Source organism: Schistocerca piceifrons, chromosome 3 (assembly GCF_021461385.2).
Source record: "Schistocerca piceifrons isolate TAMUIC-IGC-003096 chromosome 3, iqSchPice1.1, whole genome shotgun sequence".
NCBI classification, from domain to species: Eukaryota; Metazoa; Arthropoda; class Insecta; order Orthoptera; family Acrididae; genus Schistocerca; species Schistocerca piceifrons.
Genome location: NC_060140.1, coordinates 747,814,758 through 747,837,225, shown reverse-complemented (window position 1 = coordinate 747,837,225; position 22,468 = coordinate 747,814,758). Strand labels below are relative to the sequence as shown.

At 43.4% G+C, this 22,468-nt stretch overlaps 1 protein-coding gene across 1 annotated transcript in view; it reads left to right on the top strand.

Moving 5' to 3' along the window:
* The window catches only part of LOC124789034 (RING finger protein 145-like), a 175,870-nt gene that overhangs the window by 61,862 nt on the left and 91,540 nt on the right, over positions 1 to 22,468 (top strand). Inside the window, exon 4 of the mRNA XM_047256323.1 lies at positions 16,967 to 17,138. Within this exon, the coding sequence (XP_047112279.1) occupies positions 16,967 to 17,138 (172 nt within the window). The remainder of the gene's footprint in view (positions 1 to 16,966; positions 17,139 to 22,468) is intronic.

The following is a 22,468-nucleotide window of genomic DNA, read 5'->3' as shown; positions in this document are numbered from 1 at the left end:
TCTTGTCCACGTTGTTTAGTACAGCATGACAGGGCCGCGTGTCCAAAATGTTGGGCCACGTGTAATTCATGTAGGAAAAAAGGCCACATTGCTTCTGTGTGTCAGTCCCCTAAAGTTCCTGTCGACTAGGATGAGGCATCGGACATGGATGTTAACTGTGTGCTTTCTCAAACAAATAAGTTGTTTGTTACTGTTCGTGTTCTGGATAAAGACATTCGCATGCAAGTGGACACTGGCTCTGCAGTAACTCTCATTAATTCTCGCACGTATTTGGAGTTGGGCTCCCCTCCCTTGTCTCCAGTTACGCGAAATCTGAGAACTTATAATAAACAGAAAAATCCTATCATTGGCCAGTTTGATGCTTCCACTGCCTACAAGTCTGTTGTTAGGCCGCTCATGTTTTATGTGGTGGATCATGCGGGCACTGAAAACCTGTTCTGTTATGATGCTTTCCAGTTGTTCGTGTTCTCCATTGATGATGATGTGCACATTATATCTGAGGATATTCCGTATCAACAGCTGGATGGCTTGTGTTCTAAATTTTCGTCCGTGTTCTCTGCTGGTCTGGGTCGTGCCAAGGATTTTGAAGCCCACATTACTCTTAAACCTACAGCTCGCCCTAAGTTTTTCCGGGCATGTCCTTTTCCTGTGGCGTTGCGTGCACCTGACAAGGCTGAGATAGACAGGTTAACAGCTTCAGGGATTCTCCTTCCTGTTACCTCCAGCGAATGGGCATCGCTCATCGTGGTGGTTTCTAAACCAAACGGGAGTCTGCGATTGTGTGGTGATTTTAAAGCCACCGTCAACGCTCAGAGCCTCATTGACACTTATCCTCTTCCCCGTCCTGAGGAGTTATTTACCAAGCTCGCTGGGGGCCAGTTCTTTTCCAAACTTGACTTATCGGAGGCGTACCATCAGTTGCCATTGGATGCTTCTTCCAAGGAATTTCTCGTCATCAACACTCCTTGTGGGTTGTATCAGTACCAGCGGTTACCATTTGGCGTCGCTAGCGCGCCGGCCATTTTTCAGCGGTTTTTGGAACAGCTCACGGCTTCCATTCCCGGCTGCATAAACTATCTGGATGACCTTGTTGTCACGGGGGCCTCCACTGAGGAGCACCTTCGCAATTTGCGTTCACTGTTTCGGGTTTTGCATTCGGCTGGGTTAAAGTGCAATCTGGACAAGTCACAGTTCTTCCAACCCTTCATTGTGTATCTTGGTTTCCACTTGTCCCGTGAGGGTATACGTCCTCTACGTCAGCACGTTGCGGCCATTAACGCTCTACCCTGGCCGTCTACGGCCAAAGAACTTCAGGCATTTCTAGTCAAGATTGCTTATTATCACAAATTCATTCCATCCGCGGCGGCGGTAGCTCATCCTCTGCATCAGCTGTTACGCAAAAACGTCCCTTTCTGTTGGTCCAATGAGTGTGAGCAGGCTTTTGTCCGCCTGAATGCTCATTTGCAGTTGGCACCTTGTCTTGCCACATTCCGTCCGGGTCAGCACTTGTTTCTGGCGACTGACACGTCACAGTATGGCCTAGGGGCTGTTCTCGCCCATCGGTATGAGGATGGGTCGGAACGACCCATCGCCTATGCTTCCAAGACCTTCAACAATGCGCAACGGCGTTACTCTCAAATCGAAAAGGAGGCGCTCGCTATCATTTATGCTCTAAAAAAGTTCAGCATTTTTTTGTGTGGTTCTGAGGTTCACCTCACCACCGACCACAAGCCGCTGGTCTCTCTGTTCAGCCCATCGGCGTCGCTTCCGGATAAGGCAGCTCACTGCCTGCAATGTTGGGCCTTATACTCGTCTCGTTTTCACTATGAGATTCACTATCGCCCCACGGCCCAGCACGCCAACGCCGACGCATTGTCGCGATTGCCGATGGGCTCCGACCCGGTTTTCGATCGTGATGAAATACTCTGTTTCCACATTGATGAGGAAGAACGTCGTGCGGTCGAGGGTTTTCCACATACAGGTTCACAGGTCGCATCGGCTACTGCGCGGGACCCGGTCCTGCGTCAGGTGATCGGTTTTGTTCAACGGGGTTGGCCGGACAGGACCAAGGGCCGGGCATCGGATCCCCTTCGCAACTACCATGCCTTGCGCCTTCGTCTGTCTGTTCGTGATGGTGTTGTTCTTCTGGCCACGGATGGCGCATCTCCACGGGTCGTGGTGCCAGCCTCTCTTCGCAAAGATGTTCTCAAACTGTTGCATGAAGGCCATTGGGGGATTTCTCGGACTAAGTCCCTGGCCCGCAGGCACGTTTATTGACCCGGTATTGATTCGGACATCGCCCACTTGGTTGCTGCGTGTGGTCAGTGTGTTCAACAACTGGCTGCACCTCGTACAATTTCCCTCTCTGTGGCCTGATCCGGCGCAGCCATGGGAACGGGTGCACGCTGACTTTGCCGGCCCCTTCCTCGGTACTTATTGGCTACTCTTGATTGATGCCTTCTCGAAGTTTCTGTTTGTTGTTCGATGTCCATCGCCCACCACTGCAGCGACGACGCTGCCTTTGTCCAAAATCTTTGCGCTAGAAGGTCTTCCATCCACGATCGTCACGGACAATGGCCCTCAGTTCTCTTCGCAGGCCTTCCGTGATATTTGTACTGGACAAGGGATTCATCATGTTACAGCACCGCCCTTCCATCCGCAATCGAATGGGGAGGTCGAGCGCCTTGTCCGCACTTTCAAAAGCTGGATGAAAAAGTTCATTAGTGATTTTTCACAGATGACGCTCTGCTGCAGTTTCTGAGTTCTTATCGCTTCACGCCTCTGGGTGATCGCAGCCCTGCTGAACTCTTACATGGCCGCCAACTGCACCTGCTTCACCCTGTCAGGCCTTGTGCTGTGTCCCCTAGTGTGGGAAAATACTCGGTGGGTGCCGACGTGTGGGCACGAGGGTATGGATCTTGCCCTAAATGGATTCCAGGGGTGGTCAAGGCTCTTCGCGGCCGCCGGGTTTGTGAAATACGTACGGACGACGGCATGGTTGTTCGCCATTACGACTAGATGCGCCCACGAGTGGTGGCCACGCCGGTGCCACCGCCCCTTCTTTCGCCTCCACCAGCCCGAGAAGCCAGTCCTGTCGCTGCTGCCGATCTACTGTACGTGTTGATGCAGCCGACGTCGCTACCGCTTCCGAGTATGCCGGAAGCGGCGCCAGTCGCGACGCCGCCTTCTCCGGGACCCATCTCGCTGGAGCACACCCCCAGGTCCATGACACCTATGGATGCTGCTCCGGAGTTTTCACCCATCATCTCGTCCAGGAGGCACGTTCCACGCACGAGCTTCCATCCTGGACATTTTCGACCATACTCTCGTGTCTCTACGCGCAATCTTCTCGGAGCCTCTAAAGAGGCCATAGATGTCTCCACACTGTCCATGTCTCCAAGGAAGTGAGTGTTTTCTTTTTCAAGAGGGAAAAGTGTTGTGACAGTGCCACGACATTTAACAGTGCCGCCACAACAGTACGCGCAAACAGCGATAGAGGTGCTCCGCAACTCTGCTGAGCGCGGGAGCGCCACCTAGCTACGAACGGCGCCGGCCGCATGTCACTGCGCGGCAGTCGAATAAGAGATACTGAGTTGTTGTCATATAACCAGCTATTGTTTCTAAGTGACTGTGTTTGAATATCCACGCAATTATTGGTGATTAAAGGTTATTACACGTTTGTACTGTCGTCCTGTCGAATGTGAGTCCAGTCTGCCAACCACTGTTCCACCTCGTTGGGTTCCTGACACACAAATTTGTACCTTTATGTAATGAGCTGTCGTTGATGCAGCCTTGTTGTTGTTGTTGTTGTTGTTCTGGTCTTCAGTCCTGAGACTGGTCTGATGCAGTTCTCCATGCTAATCTATCCTGTGCAAGCTCCTTCATCTCCCAGTACCTACTGCAACCTACATCCTTCTGAATCTGCTTAGTGTATTCATCTCTTGGTCTCCCTCTACGATTTTTACCCTCCATGCTGCCCTCCAATGCTAAATTTGAGATCCTTTGATGCCTTAGGACATGTCCTACCAACCGATCCCTTCTTCTAGTCAAGTTGTTCCACAAACTTTTCTTCTCCCCAATCCTATTCAGTACCTACTCATTAGTTACGTGATCTACCCACCTAATCTTCAACATTCTTCTGTAGCACCACATCTCGAAAGCTTCTATTCTCTTCTTGTCCAAACTATTTATTGTCCATGTTTCACTACCATACATGGCTACACTCCATACAAATACTTTCAGAAACGACTTCCTGACACTTGACTCTATACTCGATGTTAACAAGTTTCTCTTCTTCACAAACGCTTTCCTTGCCATTGCCAGTCTACATTTTATATCCTCTCTACTTCGACCATCATCAGTTATTTTGCTCCCCAAATAGCAAAACTCCTTTACTACTTTAAGTGTCTCACTTCCTAATCTGATTCCCTCAGCATCACCCGATTTAATTCGACTACATTCCATTATCCTCATTTTGCTTTTGTTGATGTTCATCTTATATCCTCCTCTCAAGACACTGTCCATTCCGTTAAACTGCTCTTCCAAGTCCTTTGCTGTCTCTGACAGAATTACAATCTCATTGGCGAACCTCAAAGTTTTTATTTCTTCTCCCTGGATTTTAATACCTACTCCAAATTTTTCTTTTGTTTCCTTCACTGCTTGCACAATATACAGATTGAATAACATCGGGGATAGGCTCCTCGACTCTTATAACTGCCATCTGGTTTCTGTACAAATTGTAAATAGCCTTTCGCTCCCTGTATTTTACCCCTGCCACCTTTAGAATTTGAAAGAGAGTATTCCAGTCAACATTGTCAAAAGCTTTCTCTAAGTCTACGAATGCTAGAAACGTAGGTTTGCCTTTCCTTAATCTTTCTTCTAAGATAAGTCGTAAGGTCAGTATTGTCTCACGTTTTCCAACATTTCTACAGAATCCAAACTGATCTTCCCCGAGGTTGGCTTCTCCCAGTTTTTCCATTCGCCTGTAAATAATTCGTGTTAGTATTTTACATCTGTGGCTTATTAAACTGATAGTTCGGTAATTTTCACATCTGTCAACACCTGCTTTCTTTGTGATTGGAATTATTATATTCTTCTTGAAGTCTGAGGGTATTTCACCTGTTTCATACATCTTGCTCACCAGATGGTAGAGTTTTGTCAGGACTGGCTCTCCCAAGGCCGTCAGTAGTTCTAATGGAATATTGTCTACTCCCGGGGCCTTGTTTCGACTCGGGTCTTTCAGTGCTCTGTCAAACTCCTCACGCAGTATCATATCCCCCATTTCATCTTCATTTACATCCTCTTCCATTTCCATAATATTGTCCTCAAGTACATCACCCTTGTATGGACCCTCTATATCCTCCTTCCACCTTTCTGCTTTCCCCTCTTTGCTTAGAACTGGGTTTCCATCTGAGCTCTTGATATTCATACAAGTGGCTCTCTTTTCTCCAAAGGTCTCTCTAATTTTCCTGTAGGCAGTATCTGTCTTACCCCTAGTGAGGTAAGCCTCTACATCCTTACATTTGTCCTCTAGCCATCCCTGCTTAGCCATTTTTCACTTCCTGTCGATATCATTTTTGAGACGTTTGTATTCCTGTTTGCCTGCTTCATTTACTGCATTTTTATATTTTCTCCTTTCATCAATTAAATTCAATATATCTTCTGTTACCCAAGGATTTCTACAAGCTTGTGTCTGTGTATGTGCAGATGGATGTGTGTGTGTGTGTGTGTGTGTGTGTGTGTGTGTGTGTGTGCGTGCGTGCGTGCGAGTGTATACCTGTCCTTTTTTCCCCCTAAGGTAAGTCTTTCTGCTCCCGAGATTGGAATGACTCCTTACCCTCTCCCTTAAAACCCACATCCTTTCGTCTTTCCCTCTCCTTCCCTCTCTCCTGATGAAGCAACCATTTGTTGCGAAAGCTTAAATTATGTGTGTATGTTTGTGTTTGTTTGTGTCTATCAACATACCAACGCTTTCGTTTGGTAAGTCACATCATCTTTGTTTTTAGATATATTTCCATGGACCTTGCCGTTGGTGGGGAGGCTTGCGTGCCTCAGCGATACAGATATCCATACCGTAGGTGCAACCACAACGGAGGGGTATCTGTTGAGAGGCCAGACAAACATGTGGTTCCTGAAGAGGGGCAGCAGCCTTTTCAGTAGTTGCAAGGGCAACAGTCTGGATGATTGACTGATCTGGCCTTGTAACACTAACCAAAACGGCCTTGCTGTGCAGGTACTGCGAACGGCTGAAAGCAAGGGGAAACTACAGCCGTAATTTTTCCCGAGGGCATGCAGCTTTACTGTGTGGTTAAATGACGATGGCATCCTCTTGGGTAAAATATTCCAGAGGTAAAATAGTCCCCCATTCGGATCTCCGGGTGGGGACTACTCAAGAGGATGTCGTTATCAGGAGAAAGAAAACTGGCGTTCTACGGATCGGAGTGTGGAATGCCCGATCCCTTAATCGGGCAGGTAGGTTAGAAAATTTAAAAAGGGAAATGGATAGGTTGAAGTTACATATGGTGGGAATTAGTGACGTTCGGTGGCAGGAGGAACAAGACTTCTGGTCAGGTGACTACAAGGTTATAAACACAAAATCAAATACGGGTAATGCAGGAGTAGGTTTAATAATGAATAGGAAAATAGGAAAGCGGGTAAGCTACTACAAACAGTATACTGAACGCATTATTGTGGCCAAGATAGATACGAAGCCCACACCTACTACAGTAGTACAAGTTAATATGCCAGCTAGCTCTGCAGATGACGAAGAAATTGAAGAAATGTATGATGAAATAAAAGAAATTATTCAGATAGTGAATGGTGACGAAAATTTAATAGTCATGGGTAACTGGAATTCGGTAGTAGGAAAAGGGAGAGAAGGGAACGTAGTAGGTGAATATGTATTGGGGCTAAGAAATGAAAGAGGAAACCGCCTGGTAGAATTTTGCCCAGAGCACAACTTAATCATAGCTAACACTTGGTTCAAGAATCATAAAAGAAGGCTGTATACATGGAAGAACCCTGGAGATACTGACAGGTTTCAGATAGATTATCTAATGGTAAGACGGAGATTTAGGAACTAGGTTTTAAATTGTAAGACATTTCCAGGGGCAGATGTGGACTCTGACCACAATCTATTGGTTATGACATGTAGATTAAAACTGAAGAAACTGCAAAAAGGTGGGAATTTAAGGAGATGGGACCTGGTAAACTGAAAGAACCAGAGGTTGTACAGAGTTTCAGGCAGAGCATAAGGGAAAAATTGACAGGAATGGGGGAAAGAAATACAGTAGAAGAAGAATGGGTAGCTTTGAGGGATGAAGTAGTGAAGGCAGCAGTGGATCAAGTAGGTAAAAAGACGAGGGCTAATAGAAATCTTTGGGTAACAGAAGATATATTGAATTTAATTGATGAAAGGAGAAAATATAAAAATGCAATAAATGAAGCAGGCAAAAAGGAATACAAACGTCTCAAAAATGATATCGACAGGAAGTGCAAAATGGCTAAGCAGGGATGGCTAGAGGACAAATGTAAGGATGTAGAGGCTCATCTCAATAGGGGTAAGATAGATACTGCCTACAGGAAAATTAGAGAGACCTTTGGAGAAAAGAGAACCACTTGCATGAACATAAGAGCTCAGATGGAAACCCAGTTCTAAGCAAAGAAGGGAAAGCAGAAAGGTGGAAGGAGTATATAGAAGGTCTATACAAGGGCGATGTACTTGAGGACAATATTATGGAAATGGAGGAGGATGTAGATGAAGATGAAATGGGGGATATGATACTGCGTGAGGAGTTTGACAGAGCACTGGAAGACCTGAGTCGAAACAAGGCCCCGGGAGTAGACAATATTCCATTAGAACTACTGACGGCCTTGGGAGAGCCAGTCCTGACAAAACTCTACCATCTGGTGAGCAAGATGTATGAAACAGGCGAAATACCCTCAGACTTCAAGAAGAATATAATAATTCCAATCCCAAAGAAAGCTGGTGTTGACAGATGTGAAAATTACCGAACTATCAGTTTAATAAGTCACAGCTGCAAAATACTAATGCGAATTCTTTACAGAAGAATGGAAAAACTAGTAGAAGCCGACCTCGGGGAAAATCAGTTTGGATTCTGTAGAAATGTTGGAACACGTAAGGCAATACTGACCCTACGACTCATCTTAGAAGCTAGATTAAGGAAAGGCAAACCTACATTTCTAGCATTTGTAGACTTAGAGAAAGCTTTTGACAATGTTGACTGGAATACTCTCTTTCAAATTCTGAACGTGGCAGTGGTGAAATACAGGGAGGGAGAGGCTATTTACAATTTGTACAGAAACCAGATGGCAGTTATAAGAGTCGAGGAGCCTATCCCCGATGTTATTCAATCTGTATATTGTGCAAGCAGTGAAGGAAACAAAAGAAAAATTCGGAGTAGGTATTAAAATCCATGGAGAAGAAATAAAAACTTTGAGGTTCGCCGATGAGATTGTAATTCTGTCAGAGACAGCAAAGGACTTGGAAGAGCAGTTGAGCGGAATGGATTGTGTTGGAAGGGGGATATTGGATGAGCATCAACATAGGCAAAACAAGTATAATGGAATGTAGTCGAATTAAGTTGGGTCATGCTGAGGGAATTAGATTAGGAAATGAGACACTTAAAGTAGTAAAGGAGTTTTGCTATTTGGGGAGCAAAGTAACTGATGATGGTCAAAGTAGAGAGGATTTAAAATGTAGACTGGCAGTGGCAAGGAAAGCGTTTCTGAAGAAGAGAAATTTGTTAACATCGAGTATAGATTTGTGTGTCAGGAAGTCCTTTCTGAAAGTATTTGTATGGAGTGTAGCCATGTATGGAAGTGAAACATGGACGATAAATAGTTTGGACAAGAAGAGAATAGAAGCTTTTGAAATGTGGCGCTACAGAAGAATGCTGAAGATTAGATGGGTAGATCACATAACTAATGAGGCAGTATTGAATAGGATTGGGGAGAACAGAAGTTTGTGGCACAACTTGAATAGAAGAAGGGATCGGTTGGTAGGACATGTTCTGAGGCATCAAGGGATCACCTATTTAGTATTTTAGGGCTGCGTGGAAGGTAAAAATGGTAGAGGGTGACCAAGAGATGAATACACTAAGCAGATTCAGAAGGATGTAGGTTGCGCTAGGTACTGGGAGATGAAGAGGCTTGTACATGATAGAGGAGCATGGAGAACTGCATCAAACCAGTCTCAGGACTGAAGACAACTATATATATATATATATATATATATATATATATATATATATATATATATATATATATATATCTAAAAAAACAAAGATGAGGTGACTTACCGAACAAAAGCGCTGGCAGGTCGATAGACACACAAACAAACACAAACACACACACAAAATTCAAGCTTTCGCAACAAACTGTTGCCTCATCAGGAAAGAGGGAAGGAGAGGGGAAGACGAAAGGAAGTGGGTTTTAAGGGAGAGGGTAAGGAGTCATTCCAATCCCGGGAGCGGAAAGACTTACCTTAGGGGGAAAAAAGGACAGGTATACACTCGCACACACACACATATCCATCCACACATACAGACACAAGCAGACATATTTAAAGACAAAGAGTTTGGGCAGAGATGTCAGTCGAGGCAGAAGTGTGGAGGCAAAGAAGTTGTTGAAAGACAGGTGAGGTATGAGTGGCGGCAACTTGAAATTAGCGGAGATTGAGGCCTGGCGGATGACGAGAAGAGAGGATATACTGAAGGGCAAGTTCCCATCTCCGGAGTTCGGATAGGTTGGTGTTGGTGGGAAGTATCCAGATAACCCGGACGGTGTAACACTGTGCCAAGATGTGCTGGCTGTGCACCAAGGCATGTTTAGCCACAGGGTGATCCTCATTACCAACAAACACTGTCTGCCTGTGTCCATTCATGCGAATGGACAGTTTGTTGCTGGTCATTCCCACATAGAATGCATCACAGTGTAGGCAGGTCAGTTGGTAAATCACGTGGGTGCTTTCACACGGGGCTCTGCCTCTGATCGTGTACACCTTCCGGGTTACAGGACTGGAGTAGGTGGTGGTGGGAGGGTGCATGGGACAGGTTTTGCATCGGGGGCGGTTACAAGGATAGGAGCCAGAGGGTAGGGAAGGTGGTTTTGCCACGAAGAAAAATGATCCTAATCCTACTCCTAATGATCCGACTCCTCAAGACACCATCCAAATTGAACCCTGCCTGGAACAGTTCCGTCCTCCGTCACAGCGGGACCCACCTCCTCTTCCTCAAAATCACCCTCTCCAAACCTTCCAGGAATTTCTGACTTCCAGCCTTGCATCTCAATCCTTCTTAAAAAACCTTAATCCTACACCCAACATCACCACTGCTGAAGCCCAGGCTATCCGTGATCTGAAGGCTGACCGATCCATTGTCATTCTTCCGGCGGACAAGGGTTCCACGACCGTGGTACTTGATCGTCGGGAGTATGTGGCTGAGGGACTGCGTCAGCTTTCAGACAACACCACATACAAAGTTTGCCAAGGTAACCCCATTCCCGATGTCCAGGCGGAGCTTCAAGGAATCCTCAGAACCTTAGGCCCCCTGCAAAACCTTTCACCTGACTCCATCAACCTCCTGACCCCACCGACACCCCGCACCCCTACCTTCTACCTTCTTCCTAAAATCCACAAACCCAATCATCCCGGCCGCCCCATTGTAGCTGGTTACCAAGCCCCCACAGAACGCATCTCTGCCTACGTAGATCAACACCTTCAACCCATTACATGCAGTCTCCCATCCTTCATCAAGGACACCAACCACTTCCTTGAACGCCTGGAATCCTTACCCAATCTGTTACCCCCGGAAACCATCCTTGTAACCATTGATGCCACGTCCTTATACACAAATATTCCGCACGTCCAGGGCCTCGCTGCGATGGAGCATTTCCTTTCACGCCGATCACCTGCCACCCTACCTAAAACCTCTTTCCTCATCAGCTTAGCCAGCTTCATCCTGACCCACAACTTCTTCACTTTTGAGGGCCAGACATACCAACAATTAAAGGGAACAGCCATGGGCACCAGGATGGCCCCCTCGTACGCCAACCTATTCATGGGTCGCTTAGAGGAAGCCTTCTTGGTTACCCAAGTCTGCCAACCCAAAGTTTGGTACAGATTTATTGATGACATCTTCATGATCTGGACTCACAGTGAAGAAGAACTCCAGAACTTCCTCTCCAACCTCAACTCCTTTGGTTCCATCAGTTTCACCTGGTCCTACTCCAAATCCCATGCCACTTTCCTTGACGTTGACCTCCACCTGTCCAATGGCCAACTTCACACGTCCGTCCACATCAAACCCACCAACAAGCAACAGTACCTCCATTATGACAGCTGCCACCCATTCCACATCAAACGGTCCCTTCCCTACAGCCTAGGTCTTCGTGGCAAACGAATCTGCTCCAGTCCGGAATCCCTGAATCATTACACCAACAACCTGAAAACAGCTTTCGCATCCCGCAACTACCCTCCCGACCTGGTACAGAAGCAAATAACCAGAGCCACTTCCTCGTCCCCTCAAACCCAGAATCCCCCACAGAAGAACCACAAAAGTGCCCCACTTGTGACAGTTTACTTTCCGGGACTGGACCAGACTCTGAATGTGGCTCTCCAGCAGGGATACGACTTCCTCAAATCCTGCCCTGAAATGAGATCCATCCTTCATGAAATCCTCCCCACTCCGCCAAGAGTGTCTTTCCGCCGTCCACCTAACCTTCGTAACCTGTTAGTTCATCCCTATGAAATCCCCAAACCACCTTCCCTACCCTCTGGCTCCTATCCTTGTAACCGCCCCCGATGCAAAACCTGTCCCATGCACCCTCCCACCACCACCTACTCCAGTCCTGTAACCCGGAAGGTGTACACGATCAGAGGCAGAGCCACGTGTGAAAGCACCCACGTGATTTACCAACTGACCTGCCTACACTGTGATGCATTCTATGTGGGAATGACCAGCAACAAACTGTCCATTCGCATGAATGGACACAGGCAGACAGTGTTTGTTGGTAATGAGGATCACCCTGTGGCTAAACATGCCTTGGTGCACAGCCAGCACATCTTGGCACAGTGTTACACCGTCCGGGTTATCTGGATACTTCCCACCAACACCAACCTATCCGAACTCCGGAGATGGGAACTTGCCCTTCAGTATATCCTCTCTTCTCGTCATCCGCCAGGCCTCAATCTCCGCTAATTTCAAGTTGCCGCCACTCATACCTCACCTGTCTTTCAACAACTTCTTTGCCTCCACACTTCTGCCTCGACTGACATCTCTGCCCAAACTCTTTGTCTTTAAATATGTCTGCTTGTGTCTGTATGTGTGGATGGATATGTGTGTGTGTGCGAGTGTATACCTGTCCTTTTTTCCCCCTAAGGTAAGTCTTTCCGCTCCCGGGATTGGAATGACTCCTTACCCTCTCCCTTAAAACCCACTTCCTTTCGTCTTCCCCTCTCCTTCCCTCTTTCCTGATGAGGCAACAGTTTGTTGCGAAAGCTTGAATTTTGTGTGTGTGTTTGTGTTTGTTTGTGTGTCTATCGACCTGCCAGCGCTTTTGTTCGGTAAGTCACCTCATCTTTGTTTTTATATATAATTTTTCCCACGTGGAATGTTTCCTTCCATTATATTGATATATATATATATATATAATAAAAAAAAAACAAAGATGAGGTGACTTACCAAACGAAAGTGCTGGCAGGTCGATAGACACACAAAATTCTAGCTTTCGCAACCAACGGTTGCTTCGTCAGGAAAGAGGGAAGAGAGGGAAAGACGAAAGGATGTGGGTTTTAGGGGAGAGGGTAAGGAGTCATTCCAATCCCGGGAGCGGAAAGATTTACCTTGGGGAGGGGAAAAGGGACAGGTATACACTCGCTCGCTCGTGCGCGCGCGCGCGCGCGCCCTCACACACACACACACACACACACACACACACACACACACAAACACAAGTAGACATTGATATGTCTTTGCCTTTACATATGTCTGCTTGTGTCTGTATATGTGCGAATGGATATGTGTGTTTGCGCGAGAGTGTATACTGAGAAATTCATCAATGAAGGAGAAGGTGTTGGCCACCAATAAATCCTTTAGGCTTCTCTTAAACTGAATTTCATAGATTGTTAGTCCGCAGCTCGTGGTCGTGCGGTAGCGTTCTCGCTTCCCACACCCGGGTTCCCGCGTTCGATTCCCGGCGGGGTCAGGGATTTTCTCTGCCTCGTGATGACTGTGTTGTGTGATGTCCTTAGGTTAGTTAGGTTTAAGTAGTTCTAAGTTCTAGGGGACTGATGACCATAGATGTTAAGTCCCATAGTGCTCAGAGCCATTTGAACCATTTTTCATAGGTTGTTAAGCTTTTAATAGCTGCTGGCAAGTTACTGAAAATGTGTGTTCCTGAATAATGCACACCTTTCTGTTCAAGACTAAGTGACTTTAAATCCTTGGGAAGATTATTCTTATTTCTAGTATTGATTCCATGAATTGAGCTGTTGGTTTGAAAAAGTGTAATATTTTTAATGACAAATTTCATTAAGGAATAAATAATTGGGAAGCAGTAGTTAGTATCACTAGTTCCCTAAACAAGCTTCTGCAGGATGTTCTTGAGTTCATACCACATGTAACTTACTGCACGTTTTTGTGCCCGGAAAACTAGCTTGGCTTGATGAATTACCCCAAAAAATAATTCCATATGAAATTATGAAATGAAAGTAAGCATAATATGCCAGCTTTTTCATTTTTATATCCCCTATGTCTGACACAATTCGCATTGCAAATAGAGATTTGTTAAGACACTTCAGCAGTTCTGTGGTGTGCTCCTCCCAGTTGAATTTATCAAGCTGTAATCTCAAGAATTTAACACTGTCCACTTCTTCTGTCTGCTTATCATCGTATGTTAGGCATATACTCGTGGGACACCCCTAAAAGTTCTGAGCCACATGTAGCGTGTTTTTTCAAAGTTTAATGACAAAGAATTGGCTAGGAACCAGTGATTAATGTCCACAAATATTTTATTAGCTGATCTTTCGAAGACTACACTTGATTTGCTGTTTATTGTAATGTTTGTATCATCGGCAAACAAAACAAACTTGGCATCTGGTAGTGTTCCTGATGAAAGGTCATTGATATACACAAGAAAAAGTAAGGGCCCCAAAATGGAACATTGTGGGACCCCACATGTAATTAGTCCCCAGTTGGATGATGCCTGATAGCTTGATACATGTCTCTTTCCTAATAACACCCTTTGTTTCCTGCCAGAGATATAAGATTTGAACCATTTTACTGCATTTTCTGTTACGCTATAATATTATAATTTATTTAAAAGGATATTGTGATTTACACAGTCAAATGCCTTTGACAGATCACAAAATATACCAGTTGCCTGCAATTTTTGTCTAATGAATTAAACATATTTTCACTGTAAGTGTAGATAGCCTTCTCAATATCAGAACCCTTTAGAAATCCAAACTGTGACTTTGACAGTATGTTATTTGAGATAAGATGGTTATAAAGCCGATTGTACATCACTTTTTCTAATATTTTTGAGAATACCAGCAACAGTGAAATTGGACAGAAGTTTGATGCTATTTCTTTATCTCCTTTCTTAAACAGTGGCTTAACTTCAGCATATTTCAACCATTCAGGAAATATTCCACTGATAAACGACTGGTTACACAGATAGCTTAATATGTTACTTGGCTCAGAATCACATTCTTTAATTAACTTCGTTGATATTTCATCATACACACTAGATGTTTTTGATTTTAAAGAAAAGAAAGCATTAAAATACATCAGCAGTGGCTGAACACAGTCTGAGGAGGGACGTACATCAAAATTTAAAATAAAAATATTGTGCCAAGCGAGTGACTTTTGGTAGAGCATCATCAAAGAATCATTTGAGATAACATTCCATGACAAGCATACCAACAGGCAGGAGAGCTATCAACTAAATTTGGCATGGGACCATGCACTAGAAGCTGTATGCCAAGAACGCCCCCATCAGTTGACACTTCACAGGCCTGGGCAAGAGTCTCAATGCATTCAGCATTGAGAGTCAAACGGTGGCCTGTCTCTCTTAGCACAGATCACTGAACCCCATGTCTCAAATAAGGAGTGAGGAGAGATGGCCACCACTCAAGTATTTATAAGGGACCCCTGCGCACTTTCTACACATTGCAGGAAGATGATGAGAGTGACACTCATCAAAACATCATGGATTTTCAATGCAGTCACCCATGTGAAAGTCAGAGAAGATTTTATCACCTGTATGTGCCAGAAAAGTCTACAGTCACATTATGAATCATTTCTGATTCACACTTCCAATCTGGCTCAACACTAGAGGGCTAGTTTCAGGTCTAATCTTGCAGTTTGTTGACTTTAACAAATGCTTTGAACACATCTTGAACCACTGTTCAGTTTATCTACCATTGACCAGGAAGAACCAAACATGAGCTCAAGGTCCAGATGATAAGAATAATTTTGCTGTGGTTTGGGCCACAGTTTTTATCTAGTTGTATATTTTGCTTTATAGCTTCTGGGATAATTGCATTATAAGTATCAATAGGATTTCTCCATTAAAAGTATGTCATTTTTCCAGTTACTGTGATTGATGTTGCAATTGACATTTGTTCACATCTTTAACATTAGTGGACTCTTGACATATGTTTCATTGAGCATGAAAAGTAATAGGCTGTGTAGTTAAAGTGATCAGTCATCATACATTAAGTTCTCCTTAGCAGTAGTCCTATCTGTGAGATGTTCATAGACCTGCCATTGACATGCCATTTGCAGTGTAGCCCAAAGTGAGCAGCTGTTACATAGAGAGTAGACATTTATGAAAATTAAGCAGTGTGTATGAGAGTGAATAGTTATTTATACACTTGCAGTAACTCTAGTATTTTATTTATCTTAGCTTACCCAGTACATTTGCCTATGTCCGCTTCGTGTCGTTAAGCAGCTGTCAAAACAGCTTCATGCTACTCAAGAATGACAACCAATTCATTTCATATAGCAAATTATCCCACTATTTCATTAAGATTTTTTATACAACAGAGTATACTACGTGACTCGGATATATCACACAAGTTGTTTATAAATGACCATCTGAGACTTACCAGGTAAAAAGTGATTTACACAGGTCTTTAAAATTAGATTGAATAGTAAAATTCATGATGCTTCTGATCAACCATAAATTGGAGAAACAGTCATCTAAAGCATGTTTAGTGAAAATGTGGTACCAAGTTAGTATCACTGAACTGAGCTTTCAAGCATGAATACTTTTAATGAATAAAGCTATCTGGCATGTTGTGCTAATTTGATTACATAGAACCAGAAAACTTCCTGCTGATGATGGATTGAAAAATGATTAACTCAAGAAATAAATTGTGTACAATTATGAGTGTGCTAAAAAGTGCATTCCCAACTACATCCTTTCATTTGGGAGTGCTAGTTCAGCAAGGCAGACTAGTGAGCTTTTGAGGAGTTAGAGAACTAGGAGAGAGGTAGTGACTTTTTAACACTGTTAGGTGGGCCATGATTCATCCCTTGATGCCTCATTGATACTTTTCCCACAATAAGTGTGATTAAGTGTTATAATCTTGGGCTGTCATACAGTTTTAAGTTGTCAGGAAGTATCATATCTTATATTTTGTGTCTGTTTCATATTCAGACTACAGTGACACCCATTCCTAATTTAACTGGAGAGATTATATTTTATTAGCTGCAGTTGGCTTCTTCAATACCAAAATCAATTTACTGTTCACTGACAGCAATATAGATTTTCTTTATGCAGGTGCTGAATATTTGGTTTCGTGATATTATGTACAATACCTTATTTATTGATGAGAAAAGCATATGGAAATCAGATTCATACAATAAGCATGTTAAATGATTTTTTTCCTAATTCTTTTCAGTAAATATGCTTGTGACAGAACCTTTATCTTTTTTAGGCAGTTGGTGGCAGCCCAAGGGGTGCCTTATTGCTGGAACAGGAGTGGTATTTGATGTTGTTATATGCAGTGTCAGAAGTCTGTGCATCTCCGTTCAGTCTGGCAGCTAGCTGCATTGCAGTGACATACATAGCACGTTTTGTTTTGTTGTTTACAAATGTTTTTGCTCAAGGTGAGTAATTTTTTTCTTCTCTTATCTCCAGAAGTACAAATAAATAAATAATTAAAAATAGTACCTTGTTAGCCAGTCCTCCTGCAATTTATAAGAATATTTTAACTCTGAGATATAACTTCTAGTTAACATTAACATTTGTATCACACAGATTTATAATTTTTCTAGTGCATAGACAACTGAAATCCTTATATGTACATGGCTTCAAAACCCTGTGTGGGTCTTCACCTGCTTAACAATTTTCTTCCATTCTGCCCACTCATTTACTTTTGCTTTCCATCCTCCGATTCCTACTCTCTGATGTTTTCTTCCGCGTTGTCCAGTCATCGCTTACATGGTTTTCGTGTTGTTTTCCATTGGAAGACCTTCTATGTAGTTCTTGTGTCCTCCATCCTTAGGATATGTCCCAATCGAGCTGTTCTTTTACTTTTAATTTGCCCTAAAATATCAGCTCCTTGTATGAGATGATATATTAAATAACTTGTCCGTGCCCCACAGGTACCATCAATATTTTGGATCCCTCAATAAATTTTCCATAGTATTCCTCATTCAAATACTCTTAAGTTGTTCATCAGTAAGGCTTTAATGTCCGTATACACTTATGTTCAATGTCTTTGTAATGCCGCTATAGCCTGGTGATATGTATCACCTTGAAACATGGCTCTAAATAAATAATTTAGTAGTCAACAAATTTGTGACTGATAGCAGTACTTAAAAACCTTTTCATGTTTTTGAAACAGCTGTGGTTGATTAATGTTCAATATGGCTTCAAATTATTAAACTCTGATTCATTATTAGTATACTTTACAGAAGCAGCTGCCTGTTCTTGTATAACTTGATTTGTTTCACATACCTGAAAGCTTTCCTTAATGATGGGATGTATGGGACTTCATGGGTGAATGAATTAATGAGATTACTGGAATATGAAACATACTTCTGTGTATCATGCACCATATATGACATTAAACAAAGTAAAGGAAAAGGTAAAACAAACATCACTAAAGGAATGACAAAGACACCAGTAGTACGTGGGGCATTGGAACATGGCAGTAAAGACAATAATTCAAAGTGCTATGCTGTGGGCAGTATAGGTAATGTGTATATAATAGCAGTTTTGACTTGGCAAAATACTGATCTGTTATCTGTTGTTTCATATGTGGTTAATATACATTGTAAGCATTTAGGATTGCCTCAGTGAGCACATTTAGTGCAATTAACTGAATTTTAGTGGAGTTACGTAGTGTATCTACTGGGAACAGGATTGTAACAATATTAGAGAAGGAAAGTTGCTACTCATCATATAGTGGAGATGCTGAGTTGCGATAGGCACAACAAAAAGATTCCCACAATTAGAGCTTTCAGCCATTAAGGCCTTTGTCAACAATACACACACACACACACACACACACACACACACACACACGCGCGCACACTCGTGCAAATGCAACTCGCACATACGTCTGCAGTCTCAGGCAACTGAGAATTATGTTATTCAAAAATTGGATGAAGTTATTAGCTATGTTTGAAAGCTAATACCATCAGTCTCAGGAAAGTGCACAAGCTTCCAGTATTATAGTTGGACAGCAGCTGCATACATCTTTATATTTGCATCAAATGACCACACATTGGAGGCGTTGCAAGTTCCGAAAAATGTTGTACTCGGAGTGTCACCCAGGAGCATTAAGAACAGCTTGTTGGAAGCTGGGTTACAAGCAAGGTTTCCTCCTGCATCTTATCATGAAGTCTGTTCATGATAGTGGGAGCTAGAATAATCAGTGCCACAAAGCTATGTTAAGTGATGAGAGCATCTGCTGACAAACTGGCCGTTGGCTTCTGTCTTTGGTTCTTCAGCTGACATTTGTCTGATGATTTTACTGACATTTTGCCAGCACAGGTGGTGGGAATTGTCAAAGTTTCACTCTCCATTGCTGGTGGTAGACTGGAGCCCAGTTCCCAGTCACAAACTATAAGTACGATGTGTGCCAACATCAAAGGGCTTCTCTGTGGTCATTTCTGGTGTGGTTCTCTTGCTACCTGCAATGGTTGTTCACTGCAGCATGGGAAGCCAGGATCCACTTGCCATGAGGCTTTCTTCTTTTGTGTTGAAGCTATTCTTGTGTTTGTGCATTTCTATAGCTTCTCTGAACAAGCGGGTGTTGCTTATGTTCTGTGATCCTGGTGCTGTTTGATTGTCCAGCCATTCCAACATTCACACTGGACTCGCGTTCGGGAGGACGACAGTTCAATCCCGCATCTGGCCATCCTGATTTAGGTTTTCCGTGATTTCCCTAAATCACTCCAGGCAAATGCTGGGATGGTTCCCTTGAAAGGGCACGGCCGACTTCCTTCCCCATCCTTTCCTAATCCGATGAGACCAATGACCTCGCTGTTTGGTCTCTTCCCCCAAACAACCCAACCCAACCCATTCCAACATTAACTTTTCCGCATGCACGTCGTATGCGATATATTCCCAACATTTCAAATGGGGCCCTTTTCGGCTTTGCTGATCTAAGACATTCTTTGATCTTCTTTGTCGGTTTGAAAATAGTCTTTACGCTGTGTTTGCACAATATGCATCTGATTCTGTCTGTCACTCTGGGAGTGTATAGCAGAAAGGCCATATTAGACATGAACCATGGACCTTGCCGTTAGTGGGGAGGCTTGCATGCCTCAACAATACAGGTAACCGTACCGTAGGTGCAACCACAATGGAGGGATATCTGTTGAGAGGCCAGACAAATCTGTGGTTCCTGAAGAGGGGCAGCAGCTTTTTCAGTAGTTGCGGGGGCAACAGTCTGGATGATTGAATGATCTGGCCTTGTAACACTAACCAAAATGGCCTTGCTGTTCTGGTACTGCAAACGGCTGAAAGCAAGGGGAAACTACAGCCGTAATTTTTCCCGAGGGCATGCAGCTTTACTGTATGATTAAATGATGACGGCGTCCTCTTGGGTAAAATATTCCGGAGGTAAAATAGTCCCCCATTCGGATCTCCGGGCGGGGCTACTCAAGAGGACGTTGTTATCAGGAGAAAGAAAACTGGCATTCTACGGATCGGAGTGTGGAATGTCAGATCCCTTAATCAGGCAAGTAGGTTAGAAAATTTAAAAAGGGAAATGGATAGGTTGAAGTTAGATATAGTGGGAATTAGTGAAGTTCAGTGGCAGGAGGAACAAGACTTTTGGTCAGGCGAATACAGGGTTATAAATACAAAATCAAGTAGGGGTAATGCTGGAGTAGGTTTAATAATGAATAAAAAAATAGGAGTACTGGTAAGCTACTACAAACATCGTAGTGAACGCATTATTGTGGCAAAGATAGACACAAAGCCCACACCTACTACGTAGTGCACGTTTATATGCCAACTAGATCTGCAGATGACGAAGAAATTGATGAAATGTATGATGAGATAAAAAAAATTATTCAGGTAGTGAAGGGAGACGAAAATTTAATAGTCATGGGTGACTGGAATTTGAGAGTAGGAAAAGGGAGAGAAGGAAACATAGTAGGTGAATATGGATTGGGGCTAAGAAATGAAAGAGGAAGCCGCCTGGTAGAATTTTGCACAGAGCATAACTTAATCTTAGCTAACACTTGGTTCAAGAATCATGAAAGAAGGTTGTATACATGGAAGAACCCTGGAGATACTAAAAGGTATCAGATAGATTATCTAATAGTAAGACAGACATTTAGGAACTAGGTTTTAAATTGTAAGACATTTCCAGGGGCAGATGTGGACTCTGACCACAATCTATTGGTTATGAACTGGTGATGAAAAATGAAGAAACTGCAAAAAGGTGGGAATTTAAGGAGATGGGACCTGGATAAACTGAAAGAACCAGAGGATGTACAGAGTTTCAGGGAGAGCATAAGGGAACAATTGACTGGAATGGGGGAAAGAAATACAGTAGAAGAAGAATGGGTAGCTTTGAGGGATGAAACAGTGAAGGCAGCAGAGGATCAAATAGGTAAAAAGTTGAGAGCTAGTAGAAACCCTTGGGTAACAGAAGAAATATGGAAATTAACAGATGAAAGGAGAAAATATAAAAATGTAGTAAATGAAGCAGGCAAAAAGGAATGCAAACGTCTCAAAAATGATATCGACAGGAAGTGCAAAATGGCTAAGCAGGGATGGCTAGAGGACAAATGTAAGGGTGTAGAGGCTTATCTCACGAGGGGTAAGATAGATACTGCCTACAGGAAAATTAAAGAGAGCTTTGGAGAAAGGAGAACCACTTGCATGAATATCAAGAGCTTTGCTGGAAACCCAGTTCTAAGCAAAGAAGGGAAACCAGAAAGGTGGAAGGTGTATATAGAGGGTCTATACAAGGACGATGTACTTGAGGACAATATTATGGAAATGGAATAGGATGTAGATGAAGATGAAATGGGAGATATGATACTGCGTGGGGAGTTTGACAGAGCACTGAAAGACCCGAGTCGAAACAAGGCCGCCAGAGTAGACAGTATTCCATTAGAACTACTGACAGCTTTGGGAGAGCCAGTTCTAACAAAACTCTCCCATCTGGTGAGCAAGATGTATGAGACAGGCGAAATACCCTCAGACTTCAAGAAGAATATAATAATCCCAATCCCAAAGAAAGCAAGTGTTGACAGATGTGAAAATTACCGAACTATCAGTTTAATAAGTCACAGCTGCAAAATACTAACACGAATTATTTACAGACGAATGGAAAAACTGGTAGAAGTCGACCTCGGGGAAGATCAGTTTGGATTCCGTAGAAATGTTGGAACACGTGAGGCAATACTGACCCTACGACTTATCTTAATAGAAAGATTAAGGAAAGGGAAACCTACGTTTCTAGCATTTGTAGACGTAGAGAAAGCCTTTGACAATGTTGATTGGAATACTCTCTTTCAAATTCTGAAGGTGGCAGGGGTAAAATACAGGGAGCGAAAGGCTGTTTACAGTTTGTACAGAAAGCAGATGGCGGTTATAAGAGTCGAGGGACATGAAAGGGAAGCAGTGGTTGGGAAGGGAGTGAGACAGGGTTGTAGCCTATCCTCGATGTTATTCAACCTGTATATTGAGCAAGCAATAAAGGAAACAAAAGAAAAGTTCGGAGTAGGTATTAAAATCCATGGAGAAGAAATAAAAACTTTGAGGTTCACCGATGACATTGTAATTTTGTCAGTCAGCAAAGGACCTGGAAGAGCAGTTGAACGGAATGGACAGTGTCTTGAAAGGAGGATATAAGATGAACATCAACAAAAGCAAAACGAGGATAATGGAATGTAGTCGAATTAAGTCGGGAGATGCTGAGGGTATTAGATTAGGAAATGAGACACTTAAAGTAGTAAAGGAGTTT